General features: G+C 52.0%; 2 protein-coding genes across 10 annotated transcripts in view; one reads left to right on the forward strand and one right to left on the reverse strand.

Annotated features, from left to right (window-relative positions):
• NAB2 (NGFI-A binding protein 2) lies at positions 1 to 6,059 on the forward strand. 2 transcript variants are annotated; one of them, XM_054579946.1, is made up of 7 exons: positions 1 to 236; positions 1,703 to 2,576; positions 3,019 to 3,152; positions 3,473 to 3,524; positions 3,618 to 3,750; positions 3,958 to 4,149; positions 5,158 to 6,059. In XM_054579946.1, exons 1-7 carry the CDS (start codon positions 154 to 156, stop codon positions 5,265 to 5,267), a joined length of 1,578 nt encoding a protein of 525 aa, XP_054435921.1. In that variant the 5' UTR covers positions 1 to 153; the 3' UTR covers positions 5,268 to 6,059. The 2 variants fall into 2 exon arrangements, with proteins under 2 accessions (XP_054435921.1, XP_054435922.1); XM_054579947.1 differs by lacking the exon at positions 3,958 to 4,149.
• The window catches only part of STAT6 (signal transducer and activator of transcription 6), a 26,044-nt gene continuing 4,367 nt past the window's right edge, over positions 6,059 to 27,735 (reverse strand). Inside the window, exons 1-23 of one of the 8 annotated variants that reach the window (XM_054579944.1) lie at positions 19,528 to 19,780; positions 16,780 to 16,867; positions 16,515 to 16,651; positions 15,969 to 16,107; positions 15,560 to 15,643; positions 15,021 to 15,159; positions 14,844 to 14,896; positions 14,490 to 14,638; positions 13,764 to 13,895; positions 13,448 to 13,636; positions 13,058 to 13,145; positions 12,808 to 12,930; positions 11,933 to 12,025; positions 11,393 to 11,599; positions 9,870 to 9,964; positions 9,637 to 9,773; positions 9,170 to 9,316; positions 8,902 to 8,965; positions 8,691 to 8,798; positions 8,404 to 8,496; positions 7,570 to 7,635; positions 7,349 to 7,477; positions 6,059 to 7,259 (exon numbers count right to left, since the gene is read on the reverse strand). In XM_054579944.1, the coding sequence (XP_054435919.1) occupies positions 7,070 to 7,259; positions 7,349 to 7,477; positions 7,570 to 7,635; positions 8,404 to 8,496; positions 8,691 to 8,798; positions 8,902 to 8,965; positions 9,170 to 9,316; positions 9,637 to 9,773; positions 9,870 to 9,964; positions 11,393 to 11,599; positions 11,933 to 12,025; positions 12,808 to 12,930; positions 13,058 to 13,145; positions 13,448 to 13,636; positions 13,764 to 13,895; positions 14,490 to 14,638; positions 14,844 to 14,896; positions 15,021 to 15,159; positions 15,560 to 15,643; positions 15,969 to 16,107; positions 16,515 to 16,651 (2,562 nt within the window). In that variant the 5' untranslated portion in view covers positions 16,780 to 16,867; positions 19,528 to 19,780 and the 3' untranslated portion in view covers positions 6,059 to 7,069. Of the gene's footprint in view, positions 7,260 to 7,348; positions 7,478 to 7,569; positions 7,636 to 8,403; positions 8,497 to 8,690; positions 8,799 to 8,901; positions 8,966 to 9,169; positions 9,317 to 9,636; positions 9,774 to 9,869; positions 9,965 to 11,392; positions 11,600 to 11,932; positions 12,026 to 12,807; positions 12,931 to 13,057; positions 13,146 to 13,447; positions 13,637 to 13,763; positions 13,896 to 14,489; positions 14,639 to 14,843; positions 14,897 to 15,020; positions 15,160 to 15,559; positions 15,644 to 15,968; positions 16,108 to 16,514; positions 16,652 to 16,768; positions 16,868 to 18,792; positions 18,872 to 19,527; positions 19,781 to 21,427; positions 21,545 to 27,735 lie in introns of those variants that run through there. The other 7 variants (XM_054579940.1, XM_054579945.1, XM_054579941.1 and 4 more) reach the window with 7 other exon arrangements.

The following is a 27,735-nucleotide window of genomic DNA, read 5'->3' on the forward strand; positions in this document are numbered from 1 at the left end:
GCGGAGGCTCGGAGAGGAGAGAGGAGACGTAGAGGGAGGGACGGAGCCCGGACAGCGGCGGACACGGCCTCGCGCTCCGGGAAGAGCGCAGCGCGCACCAGGCGCCGAGCGCCGGCACCGAGAGGGGCACCTCCCGGTGGTCTCCGGCCGTCCATGCACAGAGCGCCCTCCCCCACTACCGAGCAGCCGCCGGGCGGAGGGGACTGCTCCCGCCGGACCCCGCAGCCCAGACTCAAGTTAGTGGGAAAAGGGAATCGGCGGGGAGTGGGGATGGGTGAAGCTGGACTCTGGGAAGGGGTCCGAGGGGCGTAGGGCGCCGAGAGGTCCAGGGGAAGCGGGACGGGGTTGGGGGGGTGGAGACTGATGAAATTAGGGAGGCCCTGGGATCAGCCAGGGATCTGAGGAATGTTGATATAAAAGAATAGTACCCAATTGCCCATCACGCGTTTACTTTGTGGGCATGATTTAGCACGTGAGCCCCCTGCAGAGAATATGGGGACCCCCAAGCGCCGGGGGAACCCCTGGAGCTCTAAATGGCAACAGTGCGAGGTGTGGTGGGGGGAGGTGACGTGGGGCGCTCAGCGGGCTCAGTTTGTCGTTGGCACGGAGCAGGCAGCCCCAGGTCCTGTAGAAGCCGGCGCCTTTGAGCCCAGAGAGATTCTGAGGCGCTGTGAAGCAGGGGATGCGTTAGGGGTCCCTTCCCATTCCTGTAGCTTTATTTACCTCTTGGGGAGACGAGTTTCGGAGTGCAGCCCCTCCCTCAAGAAGTCTTGAGCCGCTCCCCCACTCCACTTGAGATGTGGGTAGAAAATGAGAGGGTAGGCGGGAACCTTTAGGCGGTTTTCGCCCACAGACGCTACACTGTAGGAGTGTGTGTGGGCAGAACAGACCCAAAGCAGAACAATTGAGGCACTCCTTCCCTTTCCTTCCCTGAGTTGAAGGGCCAGGCCTACTTACCAAGTAGATGTCGAAGGTCACTGCTGGGAGAAGGGCCAACTGGGCGCACCGGGCAGTCTGGAGGGGAGGGGCGGTCCTGGGGGGGAAGACAGCAAGAGTGTGCTGAAAATGCTTAATCTGTTGGGAAAGCTTCAGGTGGCAGAGCGGGGGATCCACCCGGCTCACAGGTTGGGAAGAGGGTGTGGAAGGGGCCACACATCTCTGTCTTAGGTGCAAGGGCAGAATACCATCAGGGAGTGAAGCTGACCAGCAGTGGTCCCAGATATCTATCTACTCTTGGGAGGACAGCAGATCCTTTATTCACTTCAGTGCAGGATGACAGCTTGAGTAATGGGGAGACTGCTAGTGCTTAGGGTGGAAGGTGAGGACCATGTTCTGGAGGAAGGGGACCTAAAACCATTACAGGATGTGCTAGTTAGCTTCAGCACTCAAGGTCCCCGTGTCCCAGGACAGGAAGGTAAAAGCTGAGGATGGGAGTTAAGAGCATTAGACTTCTGCAGCGACTGGGCTGGATTTTGGCACTTCTGGCTAGTCTGGGATGGCCCTGGCATGTCTATATCTCTGAGCGGTACTTGATTCTCATAGTCTGTGCCCAGGCCTGGGTACTGAACAGGGAGAGCTTTCAAAAGAGAGAGGAGGAGAGAAACAGGCAGGGAAGAGAAGACAATTGTGGGTGTGGGTTTGTACCCAGTGGAGGGACTTGGACTGACTGCCCCCCTCTTTCTCATGTGTGCCTCCTTCCCAGGCCTAGTGCCCGAGTCATGGCTCTGCCTCGGACACTGGGGGAGCTTCAGCTGTACCGCGTCCTGCAGCGCGCCAATCTTCTTTCCTACTATGAGACCTTCATCCAGCAGGGAGGGGACGACGTGCAGCAACTGTGCGAGGCGGGTGAGGAGGAGTTCCTGGAGATCATGGCACTTGTGGGCATGGCCACCAAGCCCCTCCATGTCCGACGCCTACAGAAGGCACTGAGAGAGTGGGCCACCAACCCAGGGCTCTTCAGCCAGCCAGTGCCGGCTGTGCCTGTATCCAGCATTCCGCTGTTCAAGATCTCTGAGACTGCAGGCACCCGGAAAGGGAGCATGAGCAATGGGCATGGCAGTCCAGGGGAAAAGGCTGGCAGTGCTCGAAGTTTTAGCCCTAAGAGCCCCCTTGAACTTGGAGAGAAGCTATCACCAGTGCCTGGGGGACCTGGGGCAGCAGACGCCCGAATGTGGCCAGGCAGGAGCACTCCAGAGTCCGATGTTGGGGCGGGAGGAGAAGAGGAGGCTGGTTCACCCCCCTTTTCCCCACCTGCAGGGGGAGGAGTCCCCGAGGGAACTGGGGCTGGAGGTTTGGCAGCAGCTGGGGCTGGGGGTGCTCCTGATAGACTGGAGCCAGAGATGGTACGCATGGTGGTGGAGAGCGTGGAGAGGATCTTCCGGAGCTTCCCTAGAGGAGATGCTGGGGAGGTGACTTCCCTGCTGAAGCTGAACAAGAAGCTGGCAAGGAGCGTGGGGCACATCTTTGAGATGGATGATAATGACAGCCAAAAGGAAGAGGAGATCCGCAAATACAGCATCATCTACGGCCGCTTTGACTCTAAGAGGCGGGAAGGCAAGCAGCTTAGCCTGCATGAGGTGAGGACCCCAGTCTCCCAGTATTGCTTTTGGTGGCTCCCAGGCCTCAACCTACTCACCTCCAAGAATCCTTCTTCTCCTCAAGTCTGTTTCATTGTCCCATGACCAGGATTCCACGCCCTGATTCCCTCCCCCCACCCCCAGTTCCAGCTGCTGCAGTGCTTCCCTCCTCGGCTGAGGGGGAAGTAGGGACACAGGTGAGAGCCCAGCTGCCCAGCTGCATTCTGCTGAAGACCTCACAGGAATGGAGGAGGCCTGGGGCATTCCTAGGAAGCTATGGGTGCTGACCTATGTCTTCTCAGGAAACTCCTGGGTAGTGTCAAAACCCAAGCAAGCATCTGATGGGTGGGCCTCATTCGTCTGATGGTGAAGGCTTGTGAGGAGGTCCGGGCAAGGCAGCGGGGAGTTAGCATTCTGACTGTTCTGGCTCCTGTCTCCACAGCTGACCATCAATGAGGCTGCTGCCCAGTTCTGCATGAGGGACAACACGCTCCTGCTGCGGAGGGTAGAACTTTTTTCCTTATCACGCCAAGTGGCTCGAGAGAGCACCTATCTGTCCTCCTTGAAGGGCTCCAGGTGAGATCCCTTTTCCAGGTCCTTTCTAGATTCGAATCCTGCCAAGGAGCCGGGTCACATCCTGACCTCCCCTTGAGGCACCTCCAGGCCTGCTTGCCACCCACCTGCATGCCCTGCCTTTAATGAAGTCCACGTGTCTGAGGTCTGGTCCTTCCCCATCTAGCTCAGGTCCCCTCTAACAGTAGTGCCTCAGCTGGGGATTCCTGTTTAGCTAGCTCCTCTCCAGCATCTTGAAATACTGCATGCCCCTCACCACTTTCTGTGCCCTGCCCATGATGTGTTGCTTCCCAGCCTCACCTCCTTCTTCTCCATCTTTGCAGGCTCCACCCTGAAGAATTGGGAGGCCCCCCACTGAAGAAGCTGAAACAGGAGGTAGATTTTCCACGGTGCATGTAGGGCATTAGGGCAACCTTCCCCAACACCCTCCCTTGCCAGGTTCTCATTTCCTATTTGGGGCATCCACAGGTTGGAGAGCAAAGTCACTCTGAAATCCAGCAGCCTCCCCCAGGCCCTGAGTCGTACATACCCCCATACCGCCCCAGCCTGGAGGAAGACAGTGCCAGCCTGTCCGGGGAGAGTCTAGATGGACACTTGCAGGGTGAGTGTGCATCAGAACACTGCTCTTCTCTGGGGGGAGGGTGGAAGGAGTGGGAGAAGGGAGCCAGGGGGCTACTGCCCGGAACAGAGTTGGGAGGCCTGGCTGGATGGGGACAGAAGGGCCTGGAACTATGGGTCTGGCTTTGTGGTTGAGGGTGGGGGTTCTGTTGACTATAGTCCCTTACCTGACCAGTGCCCATGCCCACAGCTGTGGGGTCATGCCCAAGGCTGACGCCGCCCCCTGCTGACCTGCCTCTGGCATTGCCAGCCCATGGGCTGTGGAGCCGCCACATCCTGCAGCAGACACTGATGGATGAGGGGCTGCGGCTAGCCCGCCTCGTCTCCCACGACCGCGTGGGCCGCCTCAGCCCCTGTGTGCCTGCAAAGCCGCCTCTCGCAGGTGAGGCAGCCAGCAGTGCTGTCCCCAAGCACCCTTCCACCCAGGCCCCATGTAAGCAATCCTGGTGTCCTGGGGCCAGGTGGGAGGAAGAGGGATGTCGTCACCAGAGAGGGGAGTAAGTAGGATGGTCGGGGCTCCAGGGGCTCCAGCCAGCCAGGCTTTGGGTTGAGAAGAGGAGGACCCTGCGCGAGTTTCCCACTGGGAAGGATCTGACTCTAATGGAGGTCTGTGAAGAGGGAGCTGGGGTGAGCAGGGAGTCAGAGAATGGGGGGTGAAAGGGAGCAGAGAGAGGGTCACCGGAAGGGAAGCTTGGATAGAACTTAACACCAATGCGGAAGAGTGGAGCAGGCTAGCATTTGGGATGGGGCTGCCCAGCCAGGAAGTGGAAGAGCCCAAAGGGGGGATGCTTTGTGTGTGGATGGGGGATGGGGGAGACGACCAGCAAAGGGCTGGGCAGCGGCTGGGCTGAGAGTGACGCAGCAGACAAAGCCACCAACCCTAGCTTGGTATTTTTAAACTGTGTGTGGGTGGGAAGTGGGGGAAGGGACTGGAAGAGGGGCTCTTCTTGGGGAAGGAGCTGGGAGGCTGGCTTCCTGTGTTCCCGCTGACTTGACTTCTGAGAAACTTGGGGGGCATGGTTGGGTGAGTGGGGCCTGGGAAGGGGCCAGAGAAGAGTAGGGGCCGCAGTCTGGGAAGGGGGGAGGGGGGAGGTCAGAGCCAAGCCGCCCCCACAGCTCCTGACAGAACCAGAAATTCCAGCAGAGCAGAGGCGGGAGAGACAGAGAAAGAGAGACACGCATACAGAGACAGGGAGCCACACACAGCCAGAAAGGGGAGGGGGTGCACACACTTGGATATGGAACCTCCCATATACACGCAGTGGGCAGGAGGTGGTAACAGTAAATCAAGTTCATCTTTGCAGCTTTCTCTAGCCCTGCCTCTGTCCTCAACTACTTCTCCCTGCCGCATCTACCCCACAGCCTCCTAACCTGTTCTTTCTCCCTACAGAGTTCGAGGAAGGGCTGCTGGACCGATGTCCTGCCCCAGGATCCCATCCAGCTCTGGTGGAAGGTCGAAGAAGCAGTGTGAAAGTGGAGGCTGAGGCCAGCCGGCAGTGAGGGACGGACTGGTGTCCTCACCCCCAGGCCCCCTGGACTTCTGGCTCCCAGAGATCCCTACACTCTCCATCCCTGGCATCTGGTCACAACCCTGGATCCTTCTGCTGCCCTTCTTCTGCCTCCCCATCTGCTCCATGGGCATAGAACTATGGGGCTTCAAGCAATAACGAGGAGGGGCCTGGCGAGAGGACACAAGGAGGGTGCGTGCTGCCCCTCACCCTTTCCCACAGTCCCGGGGGCAAGGACTCCGCTTCCAGGGCATCTGGGATTCTCCCCTCCCTTACACAACACACTCCCATACTCTAGTTTGAACCGGTGGTGTGAGCAGTTGGGACTCAGTTCGGACACGGGGGAAAGGGAGGCTTCCCTGGGAAGGTCCAGCAGCTACAATGGAAACACTGCCCCCAGAAGTGGGGGCCTGGGAACACTGGACCTGCTCTTCCATCCCTCCGCTCCCCCATTTTTGTGCTTCTAGTTTGTTTCTTTAATTTAACAAGTGCTGCAGTTTACCCACTCATCCCCATCTTTCCCCCAAGTCCTCCTGCCCTGCCCTCTCTGGCAGGGGTGGTGGTGGATGTGGGGTCCCCTTCACCAGCCCCCCCTGGGAGGCCTGGGTTGGGCTCAGTGTCTCCCTAAGCTAGGGGCTGGACCACAGCACCTGTCTGAGCAGTTAGAGCATTTTTCTTTTCAGATCGTGTACAGTAGATTATTTATTTTGTTATTTTGGAATAAAATTTATTTTATGGCTTATGATCTATGACCCTCCCCCCCCAGAGGGAGAAGGGGTGGTATGAGGGTGGAGGGAAACTGTTGGTGACCGGCGATTCAGAAAAGCAGTGGGGAGGGTCCCTGATACAGGAAAGGACCACACACCTGGGCCTGGCCCCAGGATTCTCACTCCTGCCTCTGGCAGGGTTGGCAGTGTTGAGCCACAGAAGCTAAGCCATGAGCAGGTGTCACAGCCACATAGACCTACCTGAGGACAGTCATACTCAAAGCCGAATACATCTGGGTTAGTATATACCCGAGGCCAAGACACTCACCAGTGTCTCTTTGTGTGGTGCCTCACACTTCAAAACTTGTCACGGGCAAAATCAGATAATATCTTATGTGGCTATACAACTAGTGTGTGACATCTATTGCTAACATGTTTCAGGTATACACATTTTAACAGCTATACACCGAGCTACTCAGCTGGTATACTTTGGACCATGATACACAATTGAAAGCCTCCGCCTAACTGTCAGGAATCTTGAAGCTGTTCAGGATTTGTTTTTTAATCTGTGTAAAACCCACATCAGTAACCAAATGTACAGGCCCCTCACCTCCCACCCAGGGTCTCCTGAACTGCTGCTTCCTCACCCCCACAGGGCTAGGACCCAGCCTCTAGTGCAAGTGTGTGCACATGTCTGCATTCTTCCATGCGTGCACTGGGAGTGGGAGGAGAAGCCCTCCATGCCCTAACCTGTGCTCTTGCCCAGCTCCCTTCCTTCTCAGCCGCCATCTCTCCCGGAGAGCTGTGTGGGTATTCGCGTTCAGGCATGCTGGGGCGTGTCTCACTTTGGAACCCGAGTTTCTCTTCCAGTATTGGAAGAGGGCAGGGGTGTGCGGCAGGAGGAAAGGAGTGGATAGGCTCCACCCACTGTGCCTTCTCACGGTCAAGTCTTCCTCTTCACGACGGAGTAGGCGGGGATAGCAGGACGCCCTCCCCAACTGCTGCTTGGCAGCAGCATGGGCAAGTGTCCAGAGCAGGTCCATTGGGGTAGAAAAGCTGTCTTGCCGAGCTGACCCTCCAGCTGGGATTACCAGCTGGGGTTGGGCCTTAGGTCCAGGTGGGACATGGAGATCACAGACTGCCCATAGGGGGAGGCCTGTGGGAGGGGCTGGGCTCCCAAGGACCCTCCTCCTGATTCCCCTTGCCCCTCCAGGAGAAGCTTAGTGAGGTCCTGTTCAGTGGGAGGCAGCAAAGGTGGAAACATGTCTTCGCCAACCCTGCCAGAAGGAAGGAGAAAAGCAATGGGATAGGCATGGCACCCACTCCTCTAGCCCACACTCAGCTGCCACCCCAGGCCGCCACTCACCAGGTGCCTTGAGAGAACCCTCCCACTTGCTGGCTCAAGCAGCTCTCTTCCATGGTCACATCAGGGCAGAGCAGGGGCTCGGGGCTGGATATGGCATGCTCCTGAGGCTGGCACAGCAGCAGACCCCTGCTGGGACCAGGAGAGCAAATAAGATGCTGGTGGGGAAGGGGAAAGCTGGGAGTGAACCGGGCCACGGGATCAGGATGGGGACTGTCACTCACTGGGGGTGAGGTTGGTCAAAGGGCAGGCTCATCTGGTTCAGACTGGGGGACATCGGCAGGTGAGGTCTAGAAGTGGGAAGGAAGGCGGTCAGGGAAATGAAGGCTGGGCAAGAGCTGCAGCTGCATGTTGCAAAGTCAAGACCACTGAATAAGGAAACAAAATTTTCAGCTCCTTATCTTGACTGCATAGCCTAGGGCAAGCCGTCTCTACACCGAGAGCTCAGTCTTCCACCCATAAAGTGTGTGCTGGGAATTGGGAAGGGACGGGGGCTGGATTAGCTAATTTCTGATGTTTATTTGGACTCTGAACTTTGGTGGTTCTGAGTCCCCCACCTCAACTTCTGGGAGAGAGGTGTCATGCCTGGACTAAGAGTTAATAAGTGCCTGAGTGTCACCTGGAAAACAAAAATGTCTAGATCGCTTCAAGGCTGAAACAGATGAATACATGAAAATCAAGATAGCAGGTGACTGTGGATAGCAGCGGCAGGAGAGAGAATACTAATCCTTACATTCATAGCTCTTGCTATAAGCCAGGTCCTTTGCTCAGCTTTACACATATTATTAACTAATTTAACCTTCATAATAACCCTATGAGGAAGGTGTTACTATTATTCTCCATTTTACAGATAGGCACCAGAGTTAAGTAAACTTGCCCAAAGTCAGTTAAGTAGCAGAGCTGGAATCCGAACCCAGGGTAGTCTGGGCCTTAACCACTGAGCCTCAATGAAGTGAACTAAAGAGACAAAGAAAACTTTTTGCTACCCATTTCTCCCAGTAGAGGCTCTCCTAACAAATTTGAATGCCCACCCCATTCCCAAGAGGTTCTTCACTTACTCCTGGAAGGCTGGCAGCACATTGACTGATTCTTCCCGGGGGAGGGCTTGATATGAGGGGATGGAGTGAGAGTGGGACGGGTACACCTGGGGCCTGGGGAAAGAAAGCAGAATCCTCTGACACCAGCCCTTCTCCTGCACACCCTCAGCCCCTGCCTCAGAATGATGAACCCCTTTCAGGGAAAGGAAAATTCCCTCCTTCAGAGCCCAGCGCCTGCTCTCCCAGCCGCCCGTGCCGAAAACCTGCCTGCACAGACCACTCCTATTCCCATTTCTCATGCTCCTTACACCATATCTGGGCTGAGCTGCATGTTCATGGAGTCAGGGGCCATCCTAAGATCGTAAGAGGGCACCATGGTAGGCATCTGGGGCTCTGGGGTGGAAAGCGGCTGGTCCCTGGACGGGGGAAGGAGGTATGTGTGACTGATCAATCGTTGATGCCATCACCCCTTCCTGCAACTAAGTGCCAGGCCTCACCCATCATCCTCACCACACTCACCTTTCCACAGTCATCTTGATGGTAGCTGGGACGTAACCCCTGCCATCCTTACCTATCTGTTCGTCTGTTGTTGGGAAGAAAGGAGAGCTATGGAATGCTCCAGGGTGAGGGAGGAGGGGAGGGGGGAAAGTGAGCATGGCAAGTAAGAGAAGAGGGGCTACAAAAATGGGGAGAGAAAATGGGTGACACAGTGACCAGGGAGGGAGCAACTGGGACCAGGGAGGAGGTGGGCAACAGGAAGGAGTCAAAATGGCTAGCTCCAGCTCACGCTTATAGTGGCTCCGGAAAGCCTCATCCTTGGGTTTCTTGGGGTAGAGGTTTTTGAGCTGAGCAAGGTCCCGGATTCGGTCCCCCAGTGAGCGAATGGACAAGTCTTTGGCGGAGAATGGCTGGATGTTCTCTATCTGTGGGGAGCCTATTATAGGAATGAGACCCTGAGTCCCCTCTATCCAGGTTTTCTTCCCCTTTCCCAGCCCCCATACAGAACTCATTCACAATTTACCAAGGCAAAGAGGAGAGGACCTCAGGTGGGGGTCCCGGGGAGGGGGACCCACTAATCTCCATCCCCACAGAGCTCACAGTGAGAAAGTGGAAGTTTATACCACAGAAGGGAGAAGTCGGACCTAAGAAAGAACTTTCTGGAGATCAGAGTTGGCATCAAGGAAGCCAAACTATTTCCTTCCCAGGAGAAACCTCAAAGGCAAAGAGACAGAGGACTGACTGGGGTGACCTCACCATCCTGGCCCCGGATCACGTGGGCAATGGTAATGCCTCCAATCTCTGAGTCACTGAAGCGAAGGAGGAACGTTCCATCAGGTTCGTTGAGAAGAAGGTTGGTGACGTACTGTTTGCTGATGAAGCCGATGATCAGCCTGTCCGGGATGAAGGAGAGGGTGGGGGTGGAGGCATTGGATGTGAAGAGGAAGCTGGAAGTACAGCTGCTCAGGCCAGCTGGGGCAGAGACTCACCGATCTGACCAGTAGCTCTTGAGACAGCGTTTGGTGAGGTCCAGGACACCATCGAACCACTGCCAAAAGGTGAAGCCACGACCCAGCAGGATCTCCTGTGGGGAGCGGGGAGCTGGTGTGCGCATGAAAGGGCCAGAGCTGGAGCCTGGTCAGGGCAAGCACTGGGCTGCGTGTCATGATTACCCACATGACAGAATCACAAGGCAGAGGGACCAAACTGGACTTGAGACCCCATCAATGACAGTGGCCAACACTCATTTACCATGTGTCAGGCATTATTCCAAGCCCTTTCCATAAATGAATTTATCTGACCTTTACAAAGCTCCAGAGGTAGGCCTTATAACTATCCCATCTTACAGATAAAGAATGGAAGCCCAGAAAGGCCAAATAAGTTGCTCAGGCCCACACAGCCGGTGAGAGGCAAAGCTGGGATTGAGCTCACGAAGTCTGGGCCGGAGCTCCTCATGACCACTGTGCTCCCTGCATCCCTAAAGAGACCTGGAGGAGGTGGAGTCCAGAGAAGGCGGCTGCCGGGTGTAGGTGTCCTGCTCCCTTTGCTAACACATCCTCTGGTCATGCGGGTTTTTCTTTCTTCCTTTTTTTCTAAGCAAGCAGTACATGACTGCATTTACCCAGCTGGCGGTCAACCAAAACACCCAGATCTTTCTCCCCTGTTCTTGTAACACACTCAGTTCTGAGCCATCTTATTTTGAAGGGAGTAAAATATAGAAGCTAAGAGCAAGGGTCAGAAATATGGGGTTCCAGCCTAGCCAGGACACTCACCTGCTGGGAAGCCTTAGACAAACTACTTAACCCCTCTGAGCATCAGGTTCCTGGTCTACAAAACAAGGATAATAATACCCACCTCGGATGTTGGGAGGATTAAATGAGAGAAATACGTAAAAGTGCTAAGCACAGTCCCTCACACATAGTAAGCTATCAACACATGGTTGCTGATATTATTCCATGTCCCAGTGGGATTTCATCCCAGTTTTTATTTTTTCTCTTCACCTGAGGACATGCTCATGATTTTAGAGGAGAAGGGAAGGAGAGAGACAGGGAGAGAAACATCACCCCAACCAGAAACCAAACCCACAACCTAGGCATGTGCCCTGACTGGGAATTGAACCCATGACCTTTTGGTCTATGGGATGACACCAACTGAGCCACATCGGCCAGGGCTCATACTGGTTTTTGCAATAGGAAACTATTTTCCCAATGGGTCAAAGTTATTTTGAGCTGTGTTTACACACAATCTGGGTGGGTCATGCAAGTCACTGGTAAAGAGGGAAGACAGAGGGCCCCCAAACCAAAACCTGAGAGATGCCAGAGAACACATCCCCTGGGCTGACCCCTGAGCCAGGCAGTTTTCCTGCCTGGGCCATGACAAGGCCTTTCTGATTGACATGATGGGGCATGGTGACGATCCCAGCAATCAGTCCCTGGGTGGAGGATGAGGAGGCCCTGAGTGCCCCAGGGATGAAGAGCTTGAGCGTGGGAGGTCCAAAGGGCAGGGGAATGACCTTGTTGAACTGTGACCAGGACACAGAACGGTGCTGAAAGGCCTCTATGCTGAGGCTGTTGTCGTTGAAAATCTTCTGGGCCAGGAAGAGGAAGTGTTCTGGGAGTAGCCCCTGGTTGGTGCCCACCTCAGCCATGAACTTGAGGTTCAGAGTTTCACACATCTTCTCCCAAGGCACCCGCTCAGCCACCACAAAGGGCACACGGTCCTGGGGCGAAAGGGAAAGGAGACGGTGCCTCAGGCTATCACCCCCATTCTTCCTCAGGAAGGGCCTTTATTCTTTCCACCTCTCCGAGGCTGCCCCTCCCAGACAGGGCCCCATGAGCTCGCTCACAAAGATGGTGCTTTTCCAACAGTTTAGGGTGCTACGACATGGTAGTCAAGGATGGTATGAAAAGAGGCCAGAAGTATGAAAGCAGGTCCATCAGAAGAAGGTAAGGTTACTCCCACTTGAACATGCCTGTCAACCCAACAGCCTACTGTACCCCGCTCCCCATGTTAGCGCCCACCCTGTCTCCCCCCAATTCCAAGTCTTTCTCACCATCTCAGAGAAGGCATTGTCCCAGAGGATGGTGGCTTTGGCATTGTTGTCTTGGTTGCCATGGACGATGACCACCAGGGGCAGAGACAGAGCCTAAAGGGGGTGAGGAGAAGGGGTTCTTCATACTGCAGCAAAGGGCCTCCTTAGGGGACTGGCTCTGAGAGGGAAACTACTGGACTCACACGACATAATTAAAAGCTCATGGTATGTTATCAAATGCTTTCCAAAGCTCAACTGGGGCTTTAACGTAGAAAAGTGTTTATGAGTCAGTGCTACGGAGCAGGCCTTCAGGTTTCAAATACCAGCTCTAATACTTAGTAACTATGTGACCTGGGCAAATTACTCAATGTCCTCATCTGTAAAATGAGGCTGGTAATCATACCCTTCTCACATGTTATTGTGAGAACCGTGTGTGTGTGTGTGTGTGTGTGTGTGTGTGTGTGTGTGTGTGTGTGTGTGACTTAAAACAGTGCCCTGGCCCTGGCCAGGTAGCTCACTTGGTTAGAGCATCGCCCCGATAAGCCAAGGCTGTGGGTTCGATCCCTGGTCAGGGCACACATAAGACTCAACCAATGAATGTATAAATAAGTGGAACAACAAATTGATGTTTCTCTTTCTGTCTAATATAAATAAAATACAAAAAATTTAAGATAAATAAAACAGTGCCCTGGTCTACAAAAAGGTGCTAGTTGCTACTACACTGTTATTCCCTGCCATCTGCACTCCGTGTTCTTGCTCCTCCCTGCTCATGCCGGCATGAGTGCCAGACACAAAGGGTATGGAGCAGTCATGAAGGAGTGAGGATCCAGGGCCCCAGTTTGTGCCATGGAGGGGACCTGGGGTCCCAGACAGGACGGAGCTGGGGATTTGGTCACCTGGAGCTGGATGGGGAGTTTGTTGGGGCCGAGCATGAAGGTGGTAGAAAAGAGCACAGCACACTTCTCCTCAGTGACGGATTCGGTGCCCTTCCGCTCACATCGCTTGATTTTCTTCAGCAGCTGCAGCATGGGATGAGGGAGAGCATGAGTGAGGACAGAAAGCCCTGGGCTCCCAACACCCTCTCCAAGGAGAGTCCCACAGTCTAAGGACCCCTTCCTCCTGCCCGAAGCTCCCTGAAGCCCTCACCAGGTTTTTGAACAGGGCAGAGCAGCAGTTCCCAGAACCAATGTTTTCGAAGGGCACAGTGTTGTTGGTGATTTCCCCAGTGCTTTCTCTGCCAGGGGAGGTCAGGTAGTGAGTGCGCTGGACCAGGTGTGGAGAGGAGCTTGAGTCCACGGGTCAGTAGCATGGACTTCTGGCTCCACATCTCCATCTCCATTTTCCCTGCTGAGTTCTTAAGAGAGGCATCCCATCTCGGCCAAATCATGATGCCCGGCCCAATCCAACACTGACAGGAACCTCCCCTTCCTCTGCCTTGATCATTCATCCCATGGCCTTCCATCCCTTAAAAGTGTCAATTCCCCAGGCTTCTCCAGCCTTCACCACCCCAAGAGGCCTGCTCCAGCCCCAGCTTACACTCCGGCCCCTGGTCCCTGGGAGCTGCTCAGCTCCCTCGCCTGCTTCTCGGTCACCATGTCAGCCTTGACCAGCGGAAACTTGGCTGGGGTCCCCAGGAACCGTGGGCCCAGCAGGAATCGAACTCCGGCCTGAAACTTGGTCTGAGTTTTCAGAACCTGGGGGGGCTGCTTCTCCACCAGGAAAGAGCTGGAAGTGAGGAAAACACAGGGGATTTAGTGGCTGGGTCCTCCTGGTGCCCTCCCCACAACTCTAACCCTCTTCCTTCCTTCCTTGCGGCCTGCTCCAGGCCAGGCTGGGGGCTCACAGGGCCTACCTTCTGACGAGGGTTTGCAGGACTTCATCCAGCCGGCTAATCAGTGCTGCCTGGGTCTTGGGCTCAAGCTCCCCACCAGCTGCCCCCACCTCCTGCTGCAGCTGGAAATAAATGTCCACCAGGCTTTCACACCTAGGGGCAAGATAGTGGTCAGGGGGCTTAGGATTCAGGCTACCTGTTCTAGCCCAGACGTTCTACCTCTAAACACTGGAATAAAGCAAGATAGTGTGTGTAGAAGGGTGGGAGGGGCAGTGGGTGTGGCTTGCAAGGCACCTGGGCTGAAAGGGTTCTGGGACCTGCGTTGGCTCTGGATGGGAGGTTCCTCCTCAGTGCCTAGACTCCCTCTGGAAACCCAGCTGCTTCTTCCCCAGGGCTCTGATATCGAGGTCAGCTGCCAATGTGCATGCTGCTTTTGCGTAAATTAAAGGGTGCTCTGCCTGACAGGCCAAATAGAAAAGGAGTCCCATTCCTCTGGGATGGGGCTTGAAGAGAAAACCGTGGGCGGGATGAACTCCCTCTTGTGCCCCCTTGGCTGGGCACACTTGTACAGGACGCGACCTGAACAACAGTGCGCATAGATAGCTCTGCTGGGACTGCCTTCTGAACCTTGGCCCACTCCAAGGCCCTCTCGCCTGGCTCTTTCTCTCTCACATCTGTGGGTCCTCCAGCAGAAACAGTGGGTGTCGACCCCCAGCCCACTCCCTTCCCTCTCAGCCCTGCCCCAACCTCTCCTGTAGTTGGGTCAGGTTCTCATCAAACGGTGCACCATTCCCCGCCAGCTGCTGCTGCCGTTTCCAAATCTGGATCCTCTTCAATACCAGGGCCTGGGTGGCCTCCAGGTCTCCAACAGTCTCCTGCAGCAATGTGGCCAGGGCCTGTGGGCAGGGAAGGCCTGAGCAGGGGCCACATACTGCCTCCTCACTCAGCTCTTGAAGATAGGACTGCCTCTCACCTCTCTGGCATTCCCTTACCCCACCTCAGTGCATCTATCTGAGGCCTAATCTCCATCACTTCATAGATTCGAGATCCCTCAAAGATTGCATTTTCAGGTCAATCTCCACCTCTCGGTCCATTACTCACCTCACTTGGCCCAGTCCCCTTGGCGGGAGTTTCTATCAAGCTGTGCAGAGACACTGAGAGTTGGAGCAGAAATCAGGGGCGAAGAAAGATTTGAGGTTCAGTCAAGGTTGAGATCCAAGGGGGGTCACTCCCACACACTACCCAGAAGACTCTAGGGCTCCAGGCCCAGGCTCCCACCTTGGCCAGCCTCAGCCTCCTGCTGCAACGCTTCCCGGAGAAGGCGGGTTTCCCCCACTCGGTGCCGTAGCTTCTGCAGGGCTGTGTTAAACTTGAGTTCCTCCTGCTTCCAGTGGAAGGACATTGGCAAGTGGCGGAACTGCACAGGAGGGACAGGCATCAAGAGTTGTAACACTGCCCATCCCTCTCTATTCAGCCTCCACTCCCTAAAGGGGTGCCTGCTGCCATGCTCTGCAGAAGGGTGGACAGACCACTTCCCTTGTCTCCCCTTTGACAGTTCTTTTTGACCTTTTGGAATCTCCCAAAGATAAGCAGAATCAGCTCCTTGCTCTTCTCCCCAGTCCTCACTACCCCCAGTCCCTCATTGAAAGCTTCGCTGAGCTTTTCTTGGGGTTCACTCTGACTACAGGAACTCCTTTGGTCATCCTGGGCCTAGAACACCGAGCATTGCCTGAAGTCCAAATTCCTTCTAGTTTCTCACGGCTCAGGCTAAAGTTCCAGAGAACTGAGTTGGGGTGGGAGGTGGAATATCACAATACCTGCTCCATAACAGCTTTTTTCTCTCCTTGAAGTATTTGCCTGAAAATGGCCACCAGCTTCAGGGGGTCCCTCTGATATATGCTCTACAGAAATGAAGGGTGATAGAGTTAGCCTGGCTCTTACCATGTCAGCCTCCCCCTCCACACCACGGTCCCCGACCCAGCCTCAATTCTCACACACACACACACACACACCCCCCCCCCCCCCGAGAGGCAATACAGCTGCAGACTCCTGACGTTTTCATGTATTTGCATGCTTTTAAAATCTAATTTGCATGCTAGCTAATAACTAACCACAGGAACACCAATTTGCTTCCAGTGTCCAACCAATTTTCTTGCAGCATTCAATGCTCACCCCAGCTCCACTTTAGCCCCACTCCAGCTTTGTCCCCTCCCCTGGCGTCCCCACCTCCAAGGTGTTGATGTGCTGCAAGATGGCACTCCCCTCCCCCGGCTTCCTGGCCAAGGCCTGAAGGTGCTGGACAGTGGCAGAAAGTAGTGTGCTGGCCATATTGCAGCAGAAAGCATCTGAGCCAACCAGGAACTCCCTGTGGGAAAATCAGGATAAGGCAGCTTTGGGCCAGGGCTTCATCAGCTCTACCAACTCTTTGCCCCACAGCAATCAGCTCAGTGGCTCCTTCCTCTATTACTCTCCATCCAGACCCTCTGCAGCCCTCCTCTTGCCCCTTGTTCACCAATCTTCCAGCTACAATGGGAAGTGCCCTTGCCCCAGCCCTGACCTCCCTCCTCTTTGGCTCAGCCTTCTAAGGGGGTAGGGGACTCCATATGTCAACATGCATAATCTGGTTAATACTGCACAGACCCCCTGTTAATCTAGGCAACCGCATGTCAAATAATGGGTCCCATGTCCTGAAACGGTGCAGAGAAAATTTAATCAAAGGGAAAGTAGGTGGAGAAGGACCTGGGGGATTAGTAAGGGGCCGCGGGAACTCACCAGGGCTGGTTCTCCAGCCAGTCACCCAGGAGATGCCGCAGGTGATGGGGAAAGTCAACATAGAGCCGCTGCAGTTTTTCTGGGGGCATCTGGGAGACCAGCCCCCACAGAGACATGATCTGGGGTTTGGAGGGCATCTGGAGGAAAGGAACAGGCCACTCTGAGAGCTGCTCAAGAAAGGTGGCCTATGTTCTGGGGCAGCCAGGGAACTCCTGTGGATAGTCCTCCCAGAGACCATTCCCACCACCACTCACAGCCAGGCCACCTCAAACCAGAGACATTTCAGGTCAGTGTCTGCGAAAAATGACCCCTTCAGTGGTAGACACAGGGGTGACGAGGTGGGAAGAGCTGAGCTGCAGCCAGGGAAATGTGGAGACAGGAGAGATCGGGCACTAGGGAAAGATTTCTGGAAAAGGGCAGAGGGCTTGGGTTGCAGATCTAGACCTGGCTCTGGTTCTGTGGGCAAGGAATCTCCCCTTTGTGCGCCTCAATCTTTTCATCTATAAAATATGATGTTTGGACAGAGGCAGACCTTTCCCAATTATTTATTTATTTTAAAAGATTTTATTTATTTATATTTAAAGAGAGGGGGAGGGAGGGAGAAAGAAAAGGAGAGGAACATCAACGATAGGTTACCTCTTGTACACACCCCACCCAGAGACTGAACCTTCAATCCAGGTATGTGCCCTGACTGGGAATTGAACCACTGACCTTTCACTTGCGGGAGACGCCCAGCCCACTGAGCCACACTGGCCAGGGCAACTTTCCAAACTTTTTAAAGCTACAGTTTTAATCTGCGGAATCCCAATTATATAACAGGTATAAAATTGGAGTCTCTCTATTGAAAGCAAGTATGGTAGGCCTGGAACACTACTGGTTCTACTTGCCTCTCCCCACCTCCTGATCCCACCTTCTGACCCCGCAGGTGTCCCTGGGAAACCTCTCAAAATTCCAGGGCTCCATGAGATAATTTGAAAACTAGCCAGGTAGATGATGAAGAAGAGGCTGGTAGAGCAAGAATAGCTACTATTTATTGAGCACTTACTATGCAGGAGGCTTACGCTAAGCACATGATCTCATGAGAGCCTCACAGCAATTTTTAAAATAATTATCTCCTTTAATAGATGAAGAAACTGAGTCTCAAGGGTGTTCTCTAACTTGCCAATGCCATTCAGCCAGCAAGTTCAGAAATCAGAATTTGACTCCAGCGGAAGATTAACCACCACACTGTGCTCAGGAAGAAGGTGAGAGAACAGGAAAAAAAGAAGTGGGCAAAAGCAGCCTGGAGTAAAGAGCCAGGAGAGGAGAGGAAGACAGAGGCTTGACTAGAAGGCCAAGGACTGAGAGGAAAATAGGGAGAGAAGAAAGGAGGAGATGCGAGAAGTCAGGGAGAGGGTTATAAGCCCAGTTCTGAGTGGGCTGCAGGGTGGGATAAGTAAACCAGTGGTTTCCCAGGGGTCTCTCAGTTCATGTTTCTGGTTATGTACTTCTCCCAGAGACGAGGGAGAGAAGGGATGGAAATTCCCTGGGTCTCCCCCAACTCAGTAGCCCCAAATCCTCCTGTTGGGCTTTTAGCCTCTCCTTTCTCCCGGGACTGCCAAAGGGATGGGGAACAGAGAGGACGGCCCTTCTCTGGAGACTTCTGCTGCAAGACCTTCCCTCCCAGTCCCAGCCCTCAGTCCCCCAGACCCCAGCCCTTTTTTCCCCAAAACAGAATCCTCTTGCCCTCTTGTCCCTCACCCCCGCCCCGCCCCCCCGAAGCTCTTTTCTCCCAAAAGTAGACTCCTATCCGCTCCCGTTCAGGGACCTCCAATAGGTCTTCTTCTAATCCCACTTTGGGGTGGGGCACATTTCAAATTCATGGGAGTTCATGTTTCAAATTCAAGGGAGGACTCCACTCCTTCTCTCTTCCTCTCTTGTTTCTCATGGAGCTAAGAACTTTGACCGTCTACCCCTCGCCGATTGAGAACTGCCCTAAGTCATAGGCAGTCCCCCTTCATCCATATCCTTGTGTTGCGCGACCGGCCTCCCGGCCTGGCCCTGGTTTTGAACCTCCTCCCCTGCTCAGTCCCCAGACATCAGGAGACCACACTTTCCCCCACCCCCACCCAATGACAAAGCTCGGTCATTGACAAAGATCGGCTTGTCAGTACGGGAGCACTATCTGTGAAAGCACCCTTAAGACTGCCCGGGACTCAAGAGCCACGGCGTGAAGGGGTAGGGCCAGTGTTCCCTTCCCACCCGGGAAGAAAAACCCGACGCCCGGAGTTCTCATAACCTGCTTCGTGGCCTAAACCTGATCTCAGCCCCTCCATTCCCGAGTCCTCTGACCGCGGGACCACAGGATCAAAAGTCAGAAGAGCTTCTCAGAGTTGCCCAATGTTTGGCGGCGGCGGTGGGGGCGGGGAGGGGTGCGGGAGGCGGAGCCAGGTCGGCACGCGGAGGGTTAACCCCGGGCAGCCGGGAAATCTCAGCGTCTACAGCAGCCAAGCGTGGAGCAGTTTTGAGGGGGAAATTCCCCCTCTTCTGGGGCACCATGAGGTCTACATCTGGAGCTCGCTCATCCCTCAGTTCCTAACCAGGAACCTTCACGGGAGTAAAGGATAGGGGTTTGTCGGCCCACAGCTCACTGGCATCAACCCTCTAGGGAGGGGCAGCCACTTCCCCCGACACAACACCCGACACAACACCCTGCGGGCAGAAGGGCACCACCTAGCCCTCCTTCCCCAGCCTTTCCAGTCCCTGGAGCAGAGGGGGTTGTAGAAAGTGACCCAAGGAGGGGTGGTGGTAGTGCTGGGCCTGTACCCATCCCCGATTGCTCTGAGATTCGAAACTGCCAAAACCCAGGAAGACCAGCTATCAACACCAGTTGAAACAGTTTCTGGGGGGCCATCTACCCCGCCATGGGGATGATCCTGAGAGGCCCCGGGCTAATTCCCCCCCCCACCCGTGACACACACACACTGATAGTCAGAAGGCCCCCACCCTCCCATCCTCGGAGGCATCCCCTCACCTTGGCAACCCATCTGCTGTCTTCTCCCTCTTTCAGCAGGCACTGCAAGGCCATGGGTTTGTAGCTGTGTCCAGCGAGTTCAGGGCTGGCCTTGCCAGCACCCGCCCTCCAACACCACCACCACCAAAAAGAAAAAATACACACACACACACACACACACACACACACACACTCTCTCTCTCTCTCTCTCTCTCCTCTCCCTGTCCTTCCTCCTCAGTGTAAGCAGTGGCTGCCCCAGCCCACTGTTTCCGGCTTCTCTGTCTACCCAGGTCCCTCCCTGGAGCTCTGACGACACAGAGAAGAGAAAGTAGGCTGGAGGAGGAAGAGGAAGAAAGTGAGGTGAGCGTGTGTGTCTCTTGTGCCAAGTGGTGGGGAGACAGGACTGGGGTTCAGGCCCTCGGGCCTGGATAGAGGGGAGCTTGATCCCCACTTACTCTTTTTACCCAAAAGTGATTAACTTTTCTCCAGAAGGTCACCTGATATCAAGCAGAGACATGGCGTCCCAAACTGCCTCTCCCGGACCCAAATTTTCACAGAGGTCCTGGCGTTTGGGCTCATAAGGGACTGGGCTCCCTGGTGCCTCTGGAAAAGCTAATATCTCTGGGCTCTGCACTCCCTCCAGTGGAGGACCCTGAAAAGTAGCTAGGGAGCTCCTTGCCCTCTAGAATGCCTAGGTCCCCCTCCCTTCTAGGTAGGGAACGCCTTAGAGGTCCCGTGACCACTGATGGGAGGGTGTAGGAGGGAGTAGGAGGGAAACGATCCCAAGCTCAGAATTCTGGAAGACTGCAGGGGTTCTTCGGGCTGCCCCCTCCCCGCAGGGTTCTACCCGTCAGAACCTATGGGAGTGGGCACTAGCTGGAGTTTGCAGATTCCCAAGGGACAAATAGTTGGAATATGAATCTGCTGTGCAACCTTGGTGAAGTTCCTGTTTCTGGGGTAAACACTGAGACACACCCAGAAACAAACACACATGCATAACTTCCCCGACCTTAAGACCACAGGCGCGCGTGCGCGCGCGTACACACACACACACACACACACACACTCTTACACATGTGCAGGCAGATCACAGACATGTCAGCAGAGCCACATGTAGCCACAAGAAGACACATATATAAGGCTTGCTCAGCTTCTGAGTCATCACCATAACTAATGGATAGTTTCTGCAGCTTTTTCTGGAGGAGGCCAAGAGACCCAGAGAGGCCTTCACACCCCCAAACCTGAGAGATCTGGTGTGTGGAAAGAGTGGTTCCTGGGGGAACAGGGAGGTGGGAGGAGGTTTCTCTTTCCCAGTTCCCAAACAGGGTAGGGCTGAGAGGACAAAGCTAGGCTTATGCTGCCCCCTGGTGCCTGGACTGATTCCCGGAACCCAACTCCCACTTCCACCCTACGAGGATGCGTGTGTGTTCAAGAATGCACGGATGTATGGGTCCCTCCAGACAACAGAGGGTAGTAGTTAAGAACTGGGATTCTGGAGACAGGCTGCTTGGGTTCAGATCCTGCCAACACTGCTAACTGCACAACTCTGGGCAATTTATTCATTGTGCTTCAGTTTTGTCATCTGTCAAATAGAACAAATAATAGTCTTGGCTGATAAGGTTATGAGAGTAAAATGTGATAATACATATGAAGACTTAGAACAGTGCCTGGCACACAGTGAACACTAGGCCCCATTTTTATGGCCCAGAATAAAGAAGGCAGAAGAGCCTCCATTCTACATAGAGACCCCTAGTTTGGGGGGTAGTATTAGCTCCACCAAGACAAAACCTCTTAGAGGTACGTGTGTTTATGTGTTTACTATGTCTGGAAGGCAGGGAATAGAAGAGGAGGGGAAGCAGGGGTGGAGATGACCCACAGGGAATCTGTCCTAGGATTGTGGTGTATACACACAAGTACTCACAACACAGATAGGTTATATGTGCTCCCAGGTGCCCACTCTGCCGGCAGATGTTCACAGACAGTGGCTAAATTCAGGCTTCATCATCTCAGGGCCTCAGAAGGTCCAAGTTCCCCTGAACTTTAGCAAGAGAAAGAGATGAGTGAATGCAGTCTCTAATTTTGCCTCTCTTTAGGGGGTAGGTAGACTTGTAAGGAACAAATACTGGTAGGAAAACAGTATTTATCGTCATCCTCTCCAACTGATCGGGGATGTTATGATATCATGAAAAGAACCCAGAATTTGGAGGCAAATCTGGCTTGGGTCTGATTCTACTTTGTGTCTACCCTTTTAAATGGAGACAATAGTTCCATGTACTTTACATGGCCTAGGATAGGGAGGTGTCTAGGGTGCAAAACTTAAGGAAGTACTCATCTTCAGGTTGTGAAATTGCAGGGTTGACTAGACTTTGAATAATGACACCCCCACTTGCACGGCTCTGTAAGTGGGTGCCATAACTGCCTCGCCCTCTTCCAGGTCCTACCACCTCACCAACTGGCTGTTAAGACTGCACGAAGGAAAGCACAGGAAAAAAGAACCACATTGCAGGTTGTAACCCAATTGAGTCACAAAATCAATTTGGTGAGTGTATTAGTTTCCTAGGGCTGCTATAACAAAGTACCACAAACTGGGTAGCTTAAACAAACAAACAAAAATTTATTGTCTCACAGTACTAGAGACTAGAGTCCAAGATCAATGTGCTGGCAGGGATGGTCTCTTCAGAGGGCTGTGAGAAAGAATCTGTCCTAGGCCTCTCTCCTTGACTTGTAGATAACTGTCTTTATGTTCACATGGTGCTCTCTCTGTATATGAGTCTATCTTCAAATTTCCCCTTTTTTTCTAAGGACACCAGTCAGATTGGATTAGGGCCCAACCTAATGACCTCATTTTAACTTGATTACCTCTATAAAGACCCTATTTCCAAATAAGGTCACATTCTGATATACTGGGGTGCCTCATATGAATATGAATTTTTGAGGAACATAAGAATTCAACATGTCAACCCTGGCTGGCGTGGCTCAGTGGACTGAGTGCCGGCATGCCAACCAAAGGGTTGCCGGTTCAATTCCCAGTCAGGGCACATGCCTGGGTTGCAGACCAGGTCATCAGTAGGGGGCACATGAAAGGCCACCACATGTTGTTTCTCTCCCTCTTTCTCCCTCCTTCTCTCTCTAAAAATAAAATAAATAAAATCTAAAAAAAAAAGAATTCAACATGTTAATATATGAATATTTAAGAGATACAGTTGAACCCATAACAGTGAACATTGATCATCACTTTTTTATTATTTTATATATTTATTGATGTGTGTGTGTGAGAGAGAGAGAGAGAGACATATCTATGTGAGAGAGAATCATCGATTGGTTGCCTCTCATTTGTGTCCTAACTGGGAATTGAACCCACAGCTTAGGTATGTGCCCTGACTGGGAATCAAACCCCCAACTCCTTGGCATATGGGACTATGTTCCAACCAACTGAGCCACACCTAGCCATGGTGATCATCACTTTTTAAAAACAAAGTAGAATAGAATAGAAAAGAAAATATCAGAAGGCATCACACAAAGAAGTAAGGATAAGTAGTACCTGAGTTCTAGGTCTTGATGCAAAAGGTTGTGATTTTTTTAAAGCATTATTTGGATGTTGGTTAACATCACAAATCACTTTGCATTTCTTTATAACTGTTTTATGGGTACATTGTTCTTCTCCAACAAGAACATAAGCTCCTGGAGGACAGGAATCATTTCATCCTGTAAACACTGCTGCGTAACTAGAAAAGACAACATTTTTTTTTCTTGCTAGTAAATACAAGGACTACCATTTACTGAGTGTTTACTGTGTACCTGGCATTGGGCTAAAATTTTTTTTAAAGATTTTAATTTATTTTCATAGATGGGGAAGGCAAGGAGAGAAACATCAGTATGTGAGAGAAACATCAGTTGCCTCTAGCATGCCCTCAACTGGGGACCTGGCTGCAACCCAGGCGTGCGCCCTAACCGGGAGTTGAACCAGTGACCTTTACAGTTAGCAGACAAGCACTCAATCCACTGAGCCAGGGCTGGCTAAATGTTTTACATACACTAAACTTAGAGATCCATTGATGGCAGGAGCTCAGTACTTTTCACATACAAGATGAGTGGGTGCCATGCTCAGGAGCACTAGGCCACAGACTGGGACTTGCGGAGGATTCGGGGATAAAAGAAAAAGGTCACAGAAGTGTGGGAAGAAGCTGCAGGCCCCTAGCCAGTTCTGTCTCTCAGACCTTTGCCATTGTCCCAAAATTTCTTTCCACCTTGATACCAACCCACCCACTACCTAGATTAGAGGAAACAGAGGCCCTCAGTTGGAAACTCCCCTAGTTTCCTGCTCCCTACCAACAGACATATTCATCAGAACCTGTGCTCTCCTTCAGGCTCCGAGGAGAGGATGCCTGGTTCTCTGCCCCTGCCCAAGGCATGTTCCTCCACCTGTGCTCAGGGCCCCTCCCTTCTGCTTCCCCAGGCACTGTTCCATTTATTATGCTCTTGATCTCCCAAATCTGCAACCTCTCATTTCTAATTATTACAGCTCTTAAACCACAGCATTTAAACATGTTCAAATCTCTCCCACCTTTAAAAAAGTGAAGTCAAACTGGTATCAAATGAACAAAACAAATCCACCCAGAATCTATGTCCATTTAATTCCACAAAAATGTGTTGGATGTTTGTTTTTAGGCTCTTACAGCTGAGAGGGGGAACCTGATTAGTTAACAAAAAATGATACTACAGGATAGTCAGAACTATGATTCCAGTGAAGCACACGGTGCCATAGGAGTACCTAGAAGAGGCACGTGGACTACGTAGAAGCTAGAGGAGACCTGGGAGGACTTCCTGGAGGAGGTGAGGCCCAAACTAAATCTTGAAGGAAAAATAGAAATTATTTAGGCAAAGAACAAGAGAAGAGCTAAACTAGGAAGAGGATCTAGCATATGCAAAATTGTGGATACTATGGGATTATGGTACCTTCTGGAAGTGGGTAGTAGTTGACAATAGAAGATTTAGGGCAGGTGAGGAATATGAAATTTAGTAGAAAGACCACCCTAGTTGTAATGTAGAGGAGGAATTTAAGGGGTAATTCTGAAGCCAGGAAAACAATTCAGATGGAGGAGACCATTTAGTAGAGGAGTAGAGGTGAAGCAGTATGATATTGAGATTAGTTTAAGAAGAGAAGTAAAGACATTAGGAACCAGTGAGTAAGGAAAGAATAAAGTCAGGGAACTGGAGTCTTAATAGACCTGAAGACCAGCCTGCCTGGGAGCAAGGGAGAGAAAGAGCTGGAGGACTAGAATGTTGTGGTCAGAGACAAGGGGCTGAGATTTCAGTCCAGCTCTCCTGGGAGGTGCAGACTGTGGCTATGGGAGTGAGTGGCTATGGCAACGTGGAGGTGAGTCATTAGAGTTGAGAAAGGCAAGAACCCAAGGGGCCGGGGGCTGCTGGACAACCTGCATGAACATTGAAGCTATCTGGCTTTGCAAGAGAGCTGAATATAGACAGGAAAACAGTGAGTCCTATGTCAAAGTCTTCAAGGGGTGTGGGAAAGTGACCAGAACATCAGTGGACGACAGCGAAAATAATAAGGAAGATTAGTGAGGCTTTATGTGTTTCTTCGATTTCTATTTTAAAAACATCTAAGCTCTGTACATTTTATCCTACAATACTATGAGATAGAACTATATGCCCAACACAGTAGCCGCTAACCATATACGGCTATTTAATTTTAATTTAAAAATTCAGTTTCTCTGATGCACTAGCCACATTTCAAATGATCAATAGTCACATATGGCTAATGGCTACTATGTTAGCACAGACACGGGACATTTCCATCATCACAGAATGTTCTATTGCATAATGCGCTGATAGTCCTCATTTTACAGATGTGTAGACTGCAGTATGGAAAAGTTAAGTCAACCACCCAAGGCCAAAGAGCTAACAAATAAACTGGGATTTGAATCCAGTTAATCTGACATAATCACTGTTGCCCTTAAGCTGCGTGCTACACATTTTCTCAATGGAAGGTGAAATAGCTGGCCCTTATGAAGGAAGAGCGATTTATGTGACTGTCAGGGCAAACACTGATGGTGCCTATACAGTAGTAAGCCTTCTCTCTTGCAGGCAAAATCTGGATTTTGTACAGGTGTTCCCTCCCATGCATTCAGGGGATGAATCTCATTGGTCTAACCAATCACAGTATTTCAATTCCCCTGGCCAACAGGAACACCATAGGGGGCTCCTGGGAAAGATTTTGTTCTTCTTTAATCCCAAGTCCACATGGAGACTGGAACAGCTGCAACCATGTTGTAACTGTGAACAGAGATACTATCAACATTGAGGATAGAGTTAGCAGTGCAAAGAGGTAAAACACTCTCCAAGAATCATGCAGCCCTCAACCTGCTCTAGACCTCCTCATTGTTCAATCTGCTTTAATCAGGTCTTCTGTTACTTGCTGCTAGATGCATCCCTAACTGAGCTCTTGGTGGAGCCATACTAACTATAAGAAATGAAGAGCCCAGAATGGGCTGTCTGCTCAAGCTCCCACCACCACTCTTTTTGTGCGCTTGGAAGAATAAGAGATATCTCTTTAAAGGAAGAGCATCCTCAGTCAAGCAAAGAAGAGTAAGGCCAATCTGAGGCAAAGGTGGCCCAAGGCTTTGTGCAAGGAAAGGGGTAGGAAGCAATATAAGGGTGGTCAGGAAGAGGAAACCCTGGGCTGAATGGAGAAGGGTAGACGCCTGCTGAGATCTGCCAAGGAAGACAGGATGTGAGCAATGGCAGGGTCAGCTGATCTCAAGGTTCCAAATGAAGCCCTGGGGCTGTCAGAGGCTTACTGTGGCCAGCAGACCTTCACCTCATAGAACAAGTAGCAGCCCTGGTGGGTGGGCAAAGCCAAGCATCTCTGAACAGAGCTAGCTGTGGTCAGGATTGAGCATCTGCAAGGAAATTCCAGCCTTCTAACTAGCACTATAATTAGTCTTCTCTCCCCACCCCCTAACCTTCTCTTCCCCTGTACAGCCAAGGTTCTTGGGAAAGTTATTCATACTGTCTTTCTTCCCTCACCTCCTCAATACACTGCCAGCTGGCCATTGTCTCTACCAGTCTAATGAAACTGTCCTGGCCTCTGTCACACATGCCCTTCTAGAGTCAAGAACGATGGCCTGCCCCTGCCCTTCCCTCACTGGACTCTCGGCAGTATTCCACGCTGTTAGCCACTCTTGAGTAAGCTCTGTCCCTGATGGTTTTCATGATCCCTTTTTCCTGGTCTTCCTTCTACCTCTCTGGGTGCTCCTTCTCAGTCTCCTGTCTTCACAGACGACTCTTCCTGTGTAATCTCATCCAGACCCAAGGCTGCAGCATCCTTGGGGCAAAGCAATGCAATATGGTGGTTAAAACCATGGTCTCTGGAATCAGACTACTAGGTTCAAATCCCTGCCTTACCACTTGATTGGTGTATGACATCCAAATCCCTATCCAGATGAAGATCATTATCCTTGCCAGCTCCCCGCACCCCAAGAGAGCCACTCTTCTGATTTTTTTCCCCACCATTAATTAGTTTTTCTGAAAATTCATATAAATAAAACAGGATGTGCTTTCATATCTGGCTTCTTTTGTGCACTGTGTTTTGAGATTATCCATGTGGTATGTATCCATATTTGTCCATTTTTATTACTAAGTAGTATTCCATTGTAGAGATATACCACAATTTATCTTTTTTTTCTATTAATGATAGACACCTGGGCTGTAGCCAGTTTTTTACTATTATGAAGAAAAGAGCTATGAACATTCTTCTCCCAATCTTTGTGTGAATATGTTTTCATTTCTTTGAATAACCAGAAGTGTAATTGCTGGGTCATAGGGTAGGTATAGGCTTAGTTTTATAAGAAACTCCTACATATTGTTCTAAATGGATAGTACATTTTACATTTCCAATACTGTATGAGGGTTCCAGTTGCCCTGCATTTTTACTGACATTTGGTATTGTCAGTTATTTAAAATTTAACCATTCTAGTGAGTGTGAAGAATTTTCTCATTGTGGTCCTAACTTGCATCTTCTCTCTTTTTTTTTAATGTATTTATTTTTTAGAGAGAGGGGAAGGGAGGGAGGAGAGAGAGAGAGAGAGAGAGAGAGAGAGAGACATCTACTGAGTCACCCTAGCCAGGGCACTAGTCCTTTTTCTTAATGGTGTCTTTTGATGAGCAAAAGTTTTGGGTTTGATGTTTCTTTTATCAACTTTTTTCTTT

Source organism: Pteronotus mesoamericanus, unplaced genomic scaffold (assembly GCF_021234165.1).
Source record: "Pteronotus mesoamericanus isolate MK-2021 breed Mesoamerican mustached bat unplaced genomic scaffold, CSHL_Meso_final contig_56, whole genome shotgun sequence".
In the NCBI taxonomy this organism is placed as follows: Eukaryota; Metazoa; Chordata; class Mammalia; order Chiroptera; family Mormoopidae; genus Pteronotus; species Pteronotus mesoamericanus.

Coding starts and splice junctions, on each gene's coding strand:
- NAB2 (XM_054579946.1), top strand. CDS start 154: ATGCACAGAGCGCCCTCCCCCACTACCGAGCAGCCGCCGGGCGGAGGG. Junction 2,577..3,018: donor AGCAGCTTAGCCTGCATGAG/GTGAGGACCCCA, acceptor CTGTCTCCACAG/CTGACCATCAATGAGGCTGC. Junction 3,751..3,957: donor TCTAGATGGACACTTGCAGG/GTGAGTGTGCAT, acceptor CCATGCCCACAG/CTGTGGGGTCATGCCCAAGG.